We start from the raw sequence: 11849 nt of genomic DNA on the forward strand, positions 1-11849 counted from the left end.
TGCCCGCCCGTCCAGGTTGAGGTGCTCCAGGGTTTCATGGGATGCCGTGTCGCGTCGTTTCGTTTGTTCTCGCGGACGACGCTGCCACCAAACAAACGAAAAAGAAAGGCCAGAAAAACCAAACACATTTGGCGTCCGACGCTTTTCTCTTAATTTCTTGGTTGTAGGGTGACTTCGGACTTCTTTGTATCGGCGACTTTCTTGCGTTTGTTGACACGCAATGAGCCCTTACTCTTAAACAATACCTTATGAAAATAACTTTTGCCTGAAAAGGCAACAGAAATGGTCTAAACCTTATCGCTCGCTAACACCGGAAACTTAAGTCGACTTGAGTACATAGGTGTGTGAACATGGAGGCAAAAGTGTGTGAAATTCAATGGGAAGTTCACACCTTTACGAATAGGCAATGCACACCTACAGCAGGTGTGCAACATTCACACACTTGTGTTTCCAGTGTAGTTGAGAATGGGCGTCGCGCACCAGAGGGTGTATGATGCCGGTTGACACGACGCTGGCAGGTGCTTCGCATTCCTACGACTCGTCTCACTGATGCTGCTTGAGCGATGCTCAATGATCCTCTGCTCCTTAGGATAGAAAGTAGAAAGGGTTGTCGTCGGGAGCACGGGCAGCAAATGCGCAGTGTCCTCTATCCATCGCTCCGTGCCTTGACGCCTGTGAAATGTTGTGTCGCACACTCTAAATGTCTATAAAGACAATTATTGTAACTAGTAACTACAAGCACCGGACTTCTGTAAACCAAAATGATGGATTCAAATGCATTCTCTGCTAGCAATACAGATTTAGTAACTATTAGTTACAATTTAGTATCTGGACTCACTGTTGAGTAAGCTAGATTTTCGGAACCAGTACAGTGATTATCTTTATTCAAAGTGCATGTAATGCTGCGATGGGAGGAGGAAAGAAAAGCAATCGACATCGTGCATGTATTATTTTTTAGCCGTGTAGTGACGGTGACAGAGGCGATGGTATGAATATGTTACAGTCAATAAACTAATAGCTGCACGGGGTGGACGGGGGATGCGCCGGGGCAGCGGCTGGGAGTGCCCGGGGGGAGTGCCCAAGCCCAATCCATCATCAGGGTCCGTAGTGACACAATGCTGGCCGTTTCACATCGCGCCGTTGTTGTCGTCCCGGCCGCTTGTAAAACGGTTGTATTAACATGATGCGCGCACGCGTCGCGTCATATCGGCGTGCGCGACGACTCTTTATCCGCGCGAGAGAGACGCTCATCATGCAAGTGAGTCGCGTGTGTCCGCCGGGTCGAGTGATCGATCGAGCTCGGTCAGTATGCGACATGTCTACGCGTACGGTGTAAAAAACGTACCCCCCTCCTCTCCTCTCTGTGCAGCGCTCTCTCTGTGCTGCCTGCAGTGGACCGAGTGTATTTATCATCCCTTTCTCCTAAGTGAATCGCCTGTCCTGATGGGCCGGGCTCTCGGCCGGGGCCGCGTGGGCGGAAGAGAAGGGTTAATGGCGGCCTAATCTTCATATCGCCAAGACACATAAAGGGGGGCAGGAAGCCGTCCCGGCGGGATGGTCCAGCGGCAGCAGCATCTCCGAGCCCAGTATCTATTTCATCTTCGGATTGCTTTTGTCTCTGGACCGCCTTTGTCTCCCAGGGAGGATCTTCTCTTCGGGCGGCAGGTGTTTCCCAGGCCACGGCTGAGCGAACCCTCTATGAGTTGAGGCCTAACATACACGCACCACTTTCGACTTGAAGGAGGAGAAGGGGGTTAAAGGCCTATCTCGGCGAGTATTTAAAATAGTGACCGCAAATGAGTGGGATCAGAAAATATTCGAGTGTGCGTTCACATTTTTTTGGCACGGTGCGCGCTTCTCTGAAAAATAAAACCCCGTCAAGACGTCTCTTTTTCGCGCGAGAGCCTTGCTTGCCGGGCTTTTTGATGGACTGACGTGGAGTCGGCGACGCCCTGGGCACGCCCCTGATCCTCGCTGTCAGACCAGCAGCCGAGGGTGAAAGTGATTACGCGCTACGAGGACTGGCTGGGCCTCGAGATTTAGGGGGAAGGGAGGAGGGGGGCAGCCATGACCCTCCTGGGGGAGCAAGACGTTATAGACTACACCGGGGAGCTTCCGGAAAAGACAATGCGTTATTGCGAGCGCGGTAGTCCTATGGTCCCCTCCCCGAACCCCTCCTCCACCACGCCCACCCTTCTCGCTCCCTCTCTCGCTCGCTCGCTCTCCTTCCCACAAGAGCACGCGACTTGCCATGCAAGCTGCGACAACTTTACATCTGCTTGCACTTTCTTCGCTCTGCCTGGCTGCCCGTTGGGTGGGCGGGCGTGGCTGGCGGCAGCGGCTGCCCCATCGGTGTGCGACGTGTGCGTTTGCCGCCCAAGCTGCACTCCTTGAGAAAAAGGAAAAACATATAATACACCAACGAATCGGACCCATTGAGTTTATTTCTGTTTTTTTAGCAGGATGATACGCAGTATCAGCCTGTACTCTCGTACTCGTCACTGTGAAAAATTGTCGAACCGGGTACCGGAAAATTTTCCATGGAAGAAGTCGTACAAGTACAATCTAACATTGTACAATTTACTAGCCCTATGTATCGACTTGGAATCGAATATCGAGCGACAGCGGGAGGTTGTACATGTACGACTCGTATTGTAAATGGCAAATTACAAAATATATCGTACATGTACAAATACATTTCTCACAGCGGTAAAGTTATAAGTTTGGCAGTTAAAGCGTTAAGGTAAAAGTTCGCTTTAAAGGTGGCATGAAGTTGTCGCTGCAATTATTTCGCAACTTAATACTTTTACAAGGTACAGAGTGGGGGTAGTCTTAGAGGAAAGGGAAGAAGTGGGGTAGACAGTACCGCAATATCAATGCATAGTTTGTTTGAGCCATATTTAAACCCCGCTCGAGAGTTGCCAGGTATTAAGTGATATTACAATGTCTAGAGCAATAAGATAGCTGGAAACATTGCAGTGCTAGTCGACTTTAGGAATAACTCCAACTTCTGCTACCCCCCATCCCAAAAGGTTTTCATCTTTGCCAATCTTGAGGTTGTACCTATAGTGTCCATAAGGCATTATTGGAAAATTTGGAAAAATCCATTGGACCGGAGTGTTATTGACCACGAAAACTGCCTGAAAATATAGGTCACAGAAATTTTACATTTGTAATCATAACATAATTTTGTTTATTTAAATCCTTAAAAGAAAACCAAAATTGACTCCTGCTTGCACTTACAGGTTTAATTGAGCACACGCTTTTAACGTCTGGGCTACCGAACAAAACCCTGTAAACGTCAGGTATATTGTCTCTAACAACCTGGCATGAATTTTTCTTGAAAAAGAAGATGAAGGAGTTTTCTTTCCATTGGTTGTTTGACCGTACATCCATTGTTATTTTCATCTGTCGTGATGAAGACACACATAAAGTCATATTTGTAACTACCTTTTAACAGCGCCTGTCAGATATATCAATCGCACTGGGAAAACTACGGTGTTAAGTCGCACCTCTGAAAGTGGTGCACTAATAGTGCCTTTACTATGGCAACAAACTCTTTAACCCCTTTTCAATGGTACGACTAAGCACATTCGTTACTTCAGTACAGATTCAAAAGATTATCTCTAACTGCAATATCTTACCCAAACGTTGTTGTCAAAAGGCTCTTTTGTACCCGTCACGTTACCGGTCAATAGTTGTAATTCCTTTGGTCTATGTGGGTTGAAGTGACTAACACGCAACTGCCATCTCCACGCCAGTTGGCGATCTGGTGGTTCACAATTAGAAAAGCGTTCGACGTAACCTATGTAAGGGCCCTATAGGAAAAAGAGAGATGCGAAACATCAACGTGACCCAGAGAGCACCTAAAACCGACATTGCCACACAGTTAATCAAACACCGTGACTCCACATTTAAACGACTGTGACTTGTGTCACATTGATTCTAAGCAATGTGACGCAATTCACATTGAATTCAATGTAACGTCACAGTACTTATGAACAACGGTGCAAGATGATGCTTGCAATGGCAATGCAGAATGGCTGAGTACAGTTACTTTACATTTTAAAACTTTTGGTATTGCTGTAGACTTAACGCACCACGAGGGTGTTGATAGCCTTGCCGTCGATGTGCTTCTGGCACGTGAGTGCAAGGGCGACGAGTATGCAGGGGCGTAGTAAGGACCGGCCGACAGGGGGGCGTCGTAGACCAAGTTGCCTAAATAGAAGGAGGTTCAATAGTTCAAATTGTCTACCTTTCAGATGGCTATCTAGGGCCGACGGGGAGGGGGGGGGGGGGGGGGAGGCGTTCACAGAAATACGTACGTGTATTTTAAAAAGTTCGTAAAATTGAGTGTCCATGGTTGCTTGGATCGTCCTTGCTGCCACATTGTGCTGTGCAGCCAGCACCAGCGACACTGCTTGCACACACGGCATTGGTATCTAGGTATCTGGCTTCCCAAACGTTCTGTGTAAAATACATAACAATGGTGTCCGACTCTATTTCCTGTGTCGTGCTACTGTATGAAAAACATTAAACGCACTCGACCGGACGACAGCGAAAAAACGAACCTCCCCCCCCGTCGGCCCTAGATAGCCATCTGTAAGGAAAACTGTTTGATTTAAGCGTCGAAGCGAGTGTAGGTCTAATTCAACCAAATTAGGGGCTGGTACCGAAATAGGTCTAGTTACTCTTAATATCTGCTTAACACGTTCCCTGCGGCAAAATTTTAGTGCCAATGATTTAACATGGGAGCGTGACCACATAGTGGTCACGCCGCAGGGAACGTGTTAAGTGATAAAAAGCTAGTTGATACCATAAAGTTACTTATATGTTCTTTGTGTTTAGGCAGAGGGTATTTAAGGGATTATCTGCTAAAAATACACCCATATGTGGTGACGATCCTGTGGGGGCGCGACGCGTGCGTAACGGTCGCGGGGTAGGGGTGGGGCGGGTACTGTGCCTCCGGGCGTTGCGGCGCGAGTCTCTCGCGGAAGTGAAAGGTGTGATCTTTCGTTGGCTCCGGCGTGACTTACGATTACCGATCATCAGCTTTCATTTAGTTCGTATTTTGCAGTAAATTTCTCTCTGGCCCCCTCCTCTTTACTCCTACAAATCCTTTAAAAAGTCCTCCTTTCGGCACCAAAAAAGTGCACCATGACGTGGACGTCAGCGCATCATCGAGGGAGAGCGCGCGTCGCGTGAGCCTGTCGTGTTCGCGGTAACAGGATGTGAGTCAGGCGCCTCCCGGTCTCTATCTCTTCCCGTACGCGACCGGGCGCGCGGACCCGCCGCCGAGCACGGAGCGGCGGAGCGGGGCAGCGCTCCGAGGACCGCGATTGTGTCGCCGATGATCAGGGCGAGAGGAGGCAGAGAAGCTGTATCAATACCCGGCCATACAAGGGAAGTGTGAGCCCTTGTTTCGTCCGGGTGGTGACCCCGTTTCCCGTCCGTGAGTCACGGCGCGCGCGCTGGGCTGGGCCGCGGGGGCGGGGCGGAGCGGCGCGGCCACAGATAAGCGGTAATGAGATAGCAAGGTGCGTCGCTTATCGGGCCGCGGCCGGCCAGTCCTCGCCCGCGCGTCGCCCCCCGAGCACCTGTTCGGCACCTGCCCGTCGACGACCCCGCCCGCGACCCGCGACCCACGCCATGGCGCCCAAGGCCGTGTTCGCGGCCCGCCGCGACGAGGAGCGCATCGACCGCATCATCAGCTGCATCAAGTACACGCTGTTCTGCATCAACATCGTCGGCTTCATGGTGGGCGCGGCCCTGTTCGCCATGTGCATCTGGATGCGCAAGGACCCCGGCATGGAGGACTGGGTGACCCGCCTCGACCTCTGGGAGTTCTACTCGGGCATGTACGTGCTGCTGACGGCCTCCATCCTGGTGCTGCTCACCACCTTCGTGGGCTGCTGCTCGGCGCTGACGGAGAACCGTCAGGCGCTGCTGCTGTTCGCCGCCGCGCAGGGCTTGTGCTTCCTCATGGGCCTGGCCGGCACGGCCGTGCTGCTCGACTACTCGACGTACAACTCGCACATCCAGCCCATCCTGCGCCGCGTCTTCCGCCAGCTCATCATGAACTCGCAGTACGAGGACGTGAGCTACGTGCTCAACCAGGTGCAGGAGTCGGTGTCGTGCTGCGGCGCCGACGGCCCCGGCGACTACCTGCAGCTGCGCAAGCCGCTGCCGTCCGAGTGCCGCGACACGGTCACGGGCAACGCCTTCTTCTACGGCTGCGTCGAGGAGCTGACGTGGTTCCTGGAGGAGCGCGCCGCCTGGGTGGCCGGCATCGCCATGACGCTGTGCTTCTCGCACGTCGTCAACGCCGTGCTCGCGCTCCTGCTCGTCAAGGCCCTGCGGCAGGAAGAGAAGCGCGGTTGATGCGCTCGTCTGCGAAGAGAGAAAATTTGAATGATGTACTGCACCCATTTTGTTCAGTGAATGGAAAAGAATGTTGTTTCTTTTTCCTTGGTATTTTTTGGTGCGGTGCGGCAGTGCCGGTCTCGGCCGCGGCGCGAGTTGTGAAACTGATAGCGGGAGCGTTATCTCTCTGCCGCACAGGTGAAGTGTTCCACTACGCGCCGCCACGACACAAGGTGCAGCGCCCCCCCCCCCTCTCCCCTCCCGCCTCTGCATCGACAGGCGGCTCCCCGGTGTACAGCCTCGTACACTTCTCGGTGTAAATAAGTTCTTCTTGGACTATGAAAGATCAGCAAATTTGTCACCACCGCGAATGCCGATTGTCGAATGTGCATAAAAATGACATGTCAATGTATTTTTATATTTTTAACTTATGACTTGTTATTTTTCTATTGATTTCCATGGGTCCTTCCAGTGAGTTTTCGTTCAGTTACCGTCCTTCGCTAGGTATATATACACGTATCACGTCCTAAGAATCTGGGTGTGTTCATTGTTATCTCTCTCTCTTGCTCTGCCAAGATAAGGGGATAGGCTTTCGCTTGTGACTGGGAGAGGGAAGGTTCGCTGGCTGGGCGTGGCAGGTCCGTCCAAAAACTATATGACAGACATCATTTTATGCAAATAATGGACCCCGATGTGACTGCGGAAGGTCGATCATTTCTAATCGAAACGTAACAAGTTGAATTATTAATCAGGCCAACGTCTCGCGCCGAGCCGCCTGCTCCTCAGAACAATATTGATTTATTTCCAATCATGCATATTTATTCATAACTGACGCACCCCTTGTGTTTCACCCATTTTTTCCGATTGGGCGTGCCCGATGGCTGATTATTTATCGATCCGTTTGATGAACTGCCATAGCGCGCCTGTTGTGACAAAGCGCCCCGAATGCAAATGTGCTTCGCGCTCTCCCTCGCTGGCGCGCCTTTCCTTTTCCCAGGTGACAAAGTCGTTCAAGTCTCCTTCTCTGTACAGTTGGACTCCTATATTTGTACCGTAAGATGAAAAGTAGTTCAAGTTTAAGTTATTTTGTGTAGCGTAGAAAGTAATGAAACCATATTTCTTTTTGTTTACACTTGTTAAAATAGTTTACTTTAAAAAAATAAAAATGAATGAATAAATAAATAAAAAAATCAACAAACAAAACTATCTCAATTTGGTGTGTCTGCGTGTTGATTACTCTCGTACTTTTTACTTCGGTGTTGACCAGGTCGCGTGGTTGGTATACATAGTATCGTGCAGCTCTCGCTAGTTCTGGAAACGTTTCGGCCCTGACCCACTCATTTTGGAGACGTAAACACCGACCAGCTGGAGAAACGACCTTTTTCAAACCTGGAAGTGTAGATATGTGTATATTGTCAACCTCTTATGTGTGAGAGCTCCCTCGACCTTTGCACCTTGCAGCAAGGCGGTACTGCAAAGATCACCTTCGGAAAGGGTAGTCCGAGCGTTTGGCTGGAGCGATGACCTCCGAGAGACGCGTCGGCAGGACATGTTGCCACCACCGGTGGAGCGCCGCCCCCGCTAGGCCCGGCCACGCCCGCCTTGGGGTCGTTTGCGTACTTTACGAGCTCACATGCCACCTCGGACGGCGCGCCCGCCCCAGTGAGCTACCGGAGGAGGAGGTTAGTTTACCGCAAAAGTTTGAAATTTTGGGTCGCCTGGTCATAAAGTGGGCCGGGGGTTGTCTGTGTCTCGTTTCTCGGAAAGGCCGCCACTGGGCCGGGGCGCATGGCATGGGGGGATGGCGTCAGGGAATGGCTTCATCATGGCACGCCCTGCCTGCCACGTAACTGGTGGGGCCTGGCCGCCGAGTTACGGGGCTGCTGCCGGGAGGCAGACAGTCGGCCTGTCATTCTGGGAAAACGGTGGCGAATGATGTGAAGCCGTTCGAGCCCGGTGAGCGGGGCGGGAGCTGTTTTAACGCCTTTCAGATGTGCGGCCCGACCCGGCGCTCCGGCAGCTCCAGAGCCTCTCCTGATGAGGTCAGAGAGGAAGCCCGGGTGCCAAACATCTCGCCGACATAGGCGGGCGCGGTGGCGGCGGCGACAGAGCGGAGCAGGGCGTCCGTTTTTGGAGGACTTCCCATACCACCAACACAAGAGTGTACATGGAAAATAAAACACGGGCCATCTCGTCCCTTTCTGTGAAATGTGAAAATATGAATGAAATGTATATACATATCTCGCGAGAAAAGTCTCACGATACGGGACCAATCACAACACCTCGAACCCATAGATTTCATGAATATTATTAAGGCGCGAGCTGCGCCGGCGGTCTCAGCAGTGTTTGCGCGCCTCCGTCAAAACACCCTCCACCGCCTTCATTATTACCGATCAATGGCGATCATCTCAATGGAGGAGCCGAGCCGATCGAGGAGCGTTAGGAGGCGGTGCCCTGGCGGTGCCGTTGGGGGAAGCAAGGTGTCCCTGCGGGGCGCTGGCGGGGCGGGGCGGGGGGCCCACTTTCAATCATTCATGTAATATTTCCTCCTGTGTCGCGCGGCCCTCCTCTAGTCAATCGTCTTCGTTCTCACGGATCTGACGAAGCGCGGAGCTGCTGCCTTCCAACGTGATGTTTTGCAAAATTACGAAAAGAAATATTTGAAGAAAAAACGAAACAGGTCCTCGTGTTTACTTTACTCTTGCTGGGCCAGCAACAACAGCAACAACAACTACAACACTTAAATGCAGTATTTGTTTTAGACGTCATGGCTATAAGAGTAAAACACGATAAAACGGCTCGGCAAATGTAAATCAACTCGCGAAACGCGAAACTCTAGTGAAAATGTGTATTACACAGTAGGAACAGGCCGGGGCGAGGCGAGGGTGGCGAGCGACGAGCAGCCTGCCGGGCAGCGCCGCGACCAAGGTTAGGGTCGGCAGAGACGACGTGAGGTCAAACTGGGGGAAAGTTGTATTATGAATGTATTATCAGAAGGGGTTCATGCCTCTCCCTCATTGCTATGCGCAGGCAAAGAAGGGAGACGGGGGAGTGAGGGAGAGGGGGGGTGGCAAGGGGTCGACTGTCGGGGTGTCATACCACACAGTGTGGGGAGGAGGGGGGGGGGAGAAATAGTGGACTGAAGTGGACTGGACATTTTATATACTCCTGTCTGATGCGCGTGTTCGGTTAATTTTTTTACCTTGCGTTCTTACGTAACTCCTTGCCAGCACGGCGTCGATATGAAAAATAAATTGTTATCATGTCATCTCCTTGAAATTTCCCCTAAATCGGGATTGGCGAGTGTCACCGCCCGCTGATGTCGTTTTCGCGTAGGCTACACATTAGTTTGGAGACTCGTTTTGGCATCCGCTCCCGACGTGCGAAACGTTGTTTGCTGCTGCGACACTCATTGATAGGTAAATGATACTCGTGATCTGTCCCCGTCCGCGCCAGCTGCGATATAGAGATGTATCGCAGCGCAGGCAGATCAGCGGGCGTCAGCGGGGGGATGGAGCAAAAGGGTGAGAATCGCGTCCATCAAGCCAGGCCGCCTCCCCCTCCCCGTCCGCCTCCCTGTCACAGCTGTGAGGGTTGACCCGGCGGCGCGGTAGCGAGCTGCCGTGGTGAACAGACGACGGAAAGCCTTTCGCCCGTGTCAAGGCTTTCTTTCACTCATTGGACTAGGCCTTAGTATTTTGATCTAAACGCATTCCTTACTTTTTGCCCTTTGCCCGCCCGTTTGATCGCGAGACGTCGTCGTCAGCGTGCTCTCCAGTAGCTTGCACTAAAAACCCAAGTGTACGAATGTCGAATGAAAATTCACACACCTGCAGGTGTGCGGCATAATTTTAACACAGCTGCAGACGCGTGAATGGCCATTCACACACTTGGATAGTGTCAATAGCAATTGCTAAAGGTTAACCTTGTTAAGTGTACAAACATCTATCCTTACCCCCTCAACCCACCCACAAGTTTATGAATATTTTTTCGCACACCTGTAGTTGGCCGTGTGAATTTTTTCACTCACCTGCAGGTGACAAGCGACGTTCGTACACTTTGAATTTCCAGTGTGTGGTGTGGTGGTCGACGTGTCTGCTGAGCGCGGCGGCGGTCGCGTCGCTGTGAATGGACGCATAGATTGCCATCATGGCCAATACCCAATCAATTAGTTGGACATGGAGAGGATGGGTGGGGGGAGGCGTCACGCAACAAAGCCTCTGCTCCTGCAGCGCGCGGACAGATGTGCCATTTGGATTATGTCATGTCCAGCGTATTATTTGTCCCCTTTTCTTCCTCCCGCCGCCGCTGCGACAGATTCCCCCGCGTCACGCTCGCCTCCCGCGCGCGCGCGCGTGTGTCGCCCGCGTCACGTTGGTCGCGTCGTGAAGTTGTTGTGCGGCAGCCGCGTGTATCAAGTGCGCAACGCCTTTCCAAAGCGTAATGTATTTTTACGCCCAGTAATTAATTAATTAATTACGTGTGAAGCAGGGCAAACCACTTATATTTTGACTGAAAATGTTGGGTGAGAAAACGTTTCCCCAACCGCAACTTGCAAATAAAAACTGCTGATTAGCAGGACCATCCCAGTTCCAATTTGACTCTTTCCCATGGACGGCCGCTCCCCTTTTGCTCCTCCTCTGCTGTGCGCCCCGTCACCGACCTCACCCCGCGACAGCCCTGCGCGATGACACAACAAGAACGCGCGAATGTTAATGGGAAGGAGCGGAAGCCCTTATCTCGTGTATCGATGGCTTCACCACAGCCATTGATAGGAACGGCGCTCAGACTCATCAGGGAGGGTCCGGTACGGGTGAACCGAACTGCGTCAGCTCTGTGTGTGTGTGTGTGTGTGTGTGTGTGTGTGAGCGCGCCCGCCCCTTCAGCTGCCGCCCTGCAGTCTGGCTTGGGGGCCCAACGCACGAGGTGTTATGGCCCCCACCCCGCCCCACCGCGCCACGCCCCACCACGCATGTCGGCGTCTGCAGGTCTACCGCCCGCTTGCAGTGAACATCCCCCCCCCCCTTTCGGCAAGGACAAAAAAAAAGTGAAAACGAAAACGAGTTCGGCATACAGAGCAGCAGCAGCGTGTCAAAGACGTCTGTGTCGTGCGAAAGTTTGTCGCCGGGTATGACGACGGAGATCTGCCACAGAGCCTGCCTTCCGACTTTCGGACAACCAGGTGAGACACCGCCTCTATAGAATAGTGGCCCTCCTTACCATAGAACGGTCGTGGAGGGGTCTTCCTAGAAGTACCTGCGCGACGGACGCGCTGTGCTGCTGAACCGCGGCTTGACGAACGAGTGGCAAAACAGCTAAATAAAACGGGTGAGAAAAGGCAAGGGTTTACACGGTAAAAACAGCTCCTTGATATCCAATGATCAAGACAGCGATTGAAGGACGGGGGTAGGAAAAAACCGGGAAAACACATGGGGCGTCCTTGAACCGGTGTCTTGGCCCTTGAACATCAAGGAACTGTTTTTACC

General features: G+C 52.1%; 3 protein-coding genes across 4 annotated transcripts in view; 2 read left to right on the forward strand and 1 right to left on the reverse strand.

Moving 5' to 3' along the window:
* LOC113211004 (transcription factor hamlet-like) overlaps positions 1-11849 on the forward strand; it is a 156623-nt gene that overhangs the window by 36649 nt on the left and 108125 nt on the right. The gene's annotated exons all lie outside the window — the stretch shown is intronic.
* On the reverse strand, positions 2455-4443 carry LOC113215340 (uncharacterized). Of its 2 annotated transcripts, none has more exons than XM_052265781.1 (5): positions 4326-4443; positions 4101-4218; positions 3645-3818; positions 3244-3408; positions 2455-3140 (listed from the first exon to the last, which is right to left on the reverse strand). In XM_052265781.1, exons 1-5 carry the CDS (start codon positions 4388-4390, stop codon positions 2982-2984), a joined length of 681 nt encoding a protein of 226 aa, XP_052121741.1. In that variant the 5' UTR covers positions 4391-4443; the 3' UTR covers positions 2455-2981. The 2 variants fall into 2 exon arrangements, with proteins under 2 accessions (XP_052121741.1, XP_052121739.1); XM_052265779.1 differs by having other exon boundaries at positions 2455-3136; positions 3240-3408.
* Positions 5550-7575, forward strand: LOC113215341 (tetraspanin-2A). The gene has a single exon (XM_026434956.2). It carries the CDS (start codon positions 5650-5652, stop codon positions 6379-6381), a length of 732 nt encoding a protein of 243 aa, XP_026290741.1. The 5' UTR covers positions 5550-5649; the 3' UTR covers positions 6382-7575.

Source organism: Frankliniella occidentalis, unplaced genomic scaffold (genome assembly GCF_000697945.3).
Source record: "Frankliniella occidentalis isolate FOCC.00 unplaced genomic scaffold, Focc_3.1 Scaffold30, whole genome shotgun sequence".
Lineage (NCBI taxonomy): Eukaryota > Metazoa > Arthropoda > Insecta > Thysanoptera > Thripidae > Frankliniella > Frankliniella occidentalis.